This window comes from Fopius arisanus, unplaced genomic scaffold, assembly GCF_000806365.1.
Source record: "Fopius arisanus strain USDA-PBARC FA_bdor unplaced genomic scaffold, ASM80636v1 scaffold00042, whole genome shotgun sequence".
NCBI classification, from domain to species: domain Eukaryota; kingdom Metazoa; phylum Arthropoda; class Insecta; order Hymenoptera; family Braconidae; genus Fopius; species Fopius arisanus.
In genome coordinates this window covers 208,492-211,737 of record NW_011887781.1, presented here as the reverse complement: position 1 = coordinate 211,737, position 3,246 = coordinate 208,492, and the positions used below count along the sequence as shown (strand labels likewise).

Here is a 3,246-nt window from a genome sequence, read left to right as displayed (position 1 = left end):
TGTGCATTTTTATCACTACTGGTCGATGAGATATCCACTGCTTTCTTCGATATCATTGTTCTATCGAGAAATATTCAATTTTGAAAATTCTCTATTTCCTCACAATCTTTCACAGCGAATATCTCGCGAACTAGTGGTGATAAAAATACACGGTTAACTGCTCCGGAAAGCCCCTTTAATTATGCAAATGCAGAATTTTTCTTTTTTTCGATATCATTCTTTGATCATGAGATATTCAATTTTGAAACTCGTTGTCAATTTCCATAAAAATTGGCAATGTTTGGCAGCGGATATTTTCCGAATCAGCAGTGATTCAATTTTTCAACAGCAAAAGTTGGGCATCAACTCATAAAATTCATATTGATCGCAAAATTTCTCCAATCTCACTTCGACTGCCGTAAAAATGGTGACTCGAAATCACGGCGCCAAAAATGAGCAAAACCGAACGAATTAGCAAAGTATGTATTCCGCCCAAACACCTCATACCGAGAGTTGAGTAATACCTTTTGTACGCGTATGCACGTCCCCCTCATTACGCAAATAATTTCCAACTTATAAATAGGACCCGCTATTTGGCAACCACTGTTGTTTACCAAGTCCATCCATATATGGAGGATGAAAACGCGTGTGTGTTTTCAAACGTTGATTTTTTATTCTCATGTGTTGGTTACGACTGGCTGTGTGCCTCTCCTCTCTATTTTACCCACTACATTTAAAATTTAAACGAAGAAAATTGAATGAAAATGAAATACAATTAATTGAATCCATTAAAGGCCCCAAAAGTCTTTAATGAAATTTCATTTGATTTTATTTCACTTTAAAGAAAAAATAGATAAGTTCAAGATATGTATTATATATGTATTAAAATATTTTTTCCATTAATTTTTCAGAATTTATGGGGCAATGATTATTGAATGAATATTTTTTGTCGATTAAAGGGGCAAACAGAGATTTTAAATTTTCATTGTTGCTTGACTTTAATTATTTTTTAATGAAGCTCTGTTATAAATCAAATGTGTAAATAGGGAGGATCTCTAAATCATATTATGCATCTCTGTTTGTCCTTCGGGAATTATCAATACCTGTACCGAGTGGAAAAAACACTTTTTTACATCTCCCTATGTGAATGCACATCTGTTTGCGCTATGAAAAATCGTTGCGCATACGAATTTGCACATAATGTGTACGATCCGAGCCCCGTGAGAATTTAAAGTGAACCTGAGATTGTGTTCACGTGTTGAACGGTATTGTCTGAGAATGTGGTGATATTTATTTGATTATTTTTCTACTATTCTTTTGTAATGGGAGGAGTTGAGGTTTAACGTAGAAAGTATTGACAGTGGGTTCTCAACCTCTCGTTGATCTTCTCGATATTGATTATACCGGATATATTATTATATGAATTATTATATTTTTTGTACGAATGTATTTTTTGCGTACGCCCACACCATGATTTTTTAAAAAAACATCAATTAAAATGGAATCAATTTAAAAAATGCTTGTGGTAATGAAGATCATTCTTGAAAATTGATAGCATCGTAATCGAAATGATAATTGCAATTCCAAATGATCAGATCATAACTCATTTGTGGTTGAACTATAAACCATCTGACTTATTGAAATTGGTGGGGAGTTGATGGGTTTTTTTTTTCCTCCCGCGTATTCCAATGCCTAATGCATAAGTAATTTGCTGCACCGAGTGAACTTGTTTATCGCCTGATTGGAGAAAAGGGATAAAATTCCCATTTCTGATTGACAACGCGAGTAAAATGATGATGGAATTGCACTGCCAGGGGAAAACTGTGCCCCATGGTGCCAAAAGACATTAACCCAAATCGTGAAGCTGCAGAACTTCAGATTACGAATGCATTTACAAAGACATGGGGCCTGGCATTAACTGCACATGTATACCGATGCAAAGTGGACAGTGAACGATCGCCACGACCCCGATGTCACTTGATTAAATCACCGTGATTCAGGTATTTCCTGATCTTAGATCATGAATGTTTATCCAAGATCGTAAATCATTGAGAAATTTTTTTTTTTACGGAGAGATGAAATTATTTCCTCTTTTTTTATCGTTAATCGAAAATCGATCCCGAAATATTTTAAACATTTCGAATGAATGCGCGAGTGATGCACTTGAAACTTCATAATTATCCACCGAATAAAAATATTCAGTTGCTGCAAAGTTCCACTGTCTATTATTTATAATAATAAACTATTAGGAATCCACGCGGACTCAGCAACAATATAAATATATTGCATACTGAAAACTAACTACAAATATTATTATATGCAGGACTCACCCTCGTGTCGAGATTGCTCAGGTCTGGAAGCTGAAAAAATAAGAGGAATTTAATAATTTTTCATTATCAATCATACTTAATTATTTATATTAATAACGTCGTAATTTTTTCGTTTGATTATTTGATTCTGATTGGTTTTATAAAATTAAATAGTATTTATAGGATTTTATAGATTTTAATTTTGAAGTATCTCCACGGAGAGCACGCAAACTAAAAAATGGAATTTCTTCCAGCAGTTGGTAGATCATATTTATCCAGAAATTTTTACCGACGCGGGATAATGCAGATCCCACAATTTATTGAGACATGTTGGATCTGTACCGGTCAGATGCCATTATCCGTCAACCTTGATTCCCCCAAATTGCCGTAAATTGACGATAATTGGTAGCGATATTTCTCAGACCCACTTTCATCGCACATCGCGTGCGGAAATTAATTTCAACCGCAGATAGAATGCCGTCATTCAGAGACCCTTGTTACCTCTTCAACAATTGTTCGTGTGGGTGTGGTAATAATAGACGGATAAAAGAATCAATTGTACGAAGGTTCTTAAATGAATTACGAATGAATATCCCACGGTGAGAACTTTATGAAATTAAATTGAATTAACTGAATCCATTTCGCGTTATTGGGATCAGTCAGAAAATTTATGAAGAAAACTTTCTTCTCATCTTTTAAACATTTTCATTAATTTCGGAAAATCAAAAGAATATTTAATTCATTATAGAATGTATAATTAACGTACAATCGACGTTGCACGGGATTTTCATCGATAATTACTTTACGTAATATTATTTAAATATTATTAGCGGTATTTTCGCTTCTGGTTGGTGGGGTAATAATCAACACCGGAAAATTGAAATTCAATGAAAATTTTACAATTAATGGTTATTGATTATTTCTGTATTCGCAAAAATAATTCGGCCAATCATAATTT

The 3,246-nt window shown here is 33.8% G+C and overlaps 1 protein-coding gene across 1 annotated transcript in view; it reads right to left on the bottom strand.

Moving 5' to 3' along the window:
* Positions 1-3,246, bottom strand: part of Sesn (Sestrin) — a 106,895-nt gene that overhangs the window by 55,949 nt on the left and 47,700 nt on the right. Inside the window, exon 5 of the mRNA XM_011305301.1 lies at positions 2,310-2,339. Within this exon, the coding sequence (XP_011303603.1) occupies positions 2,310-2,339 (30 nt within the window). The remainder of the gene's footprint in view (positions 1-2,309; positions 2,340-3,246) is intronic.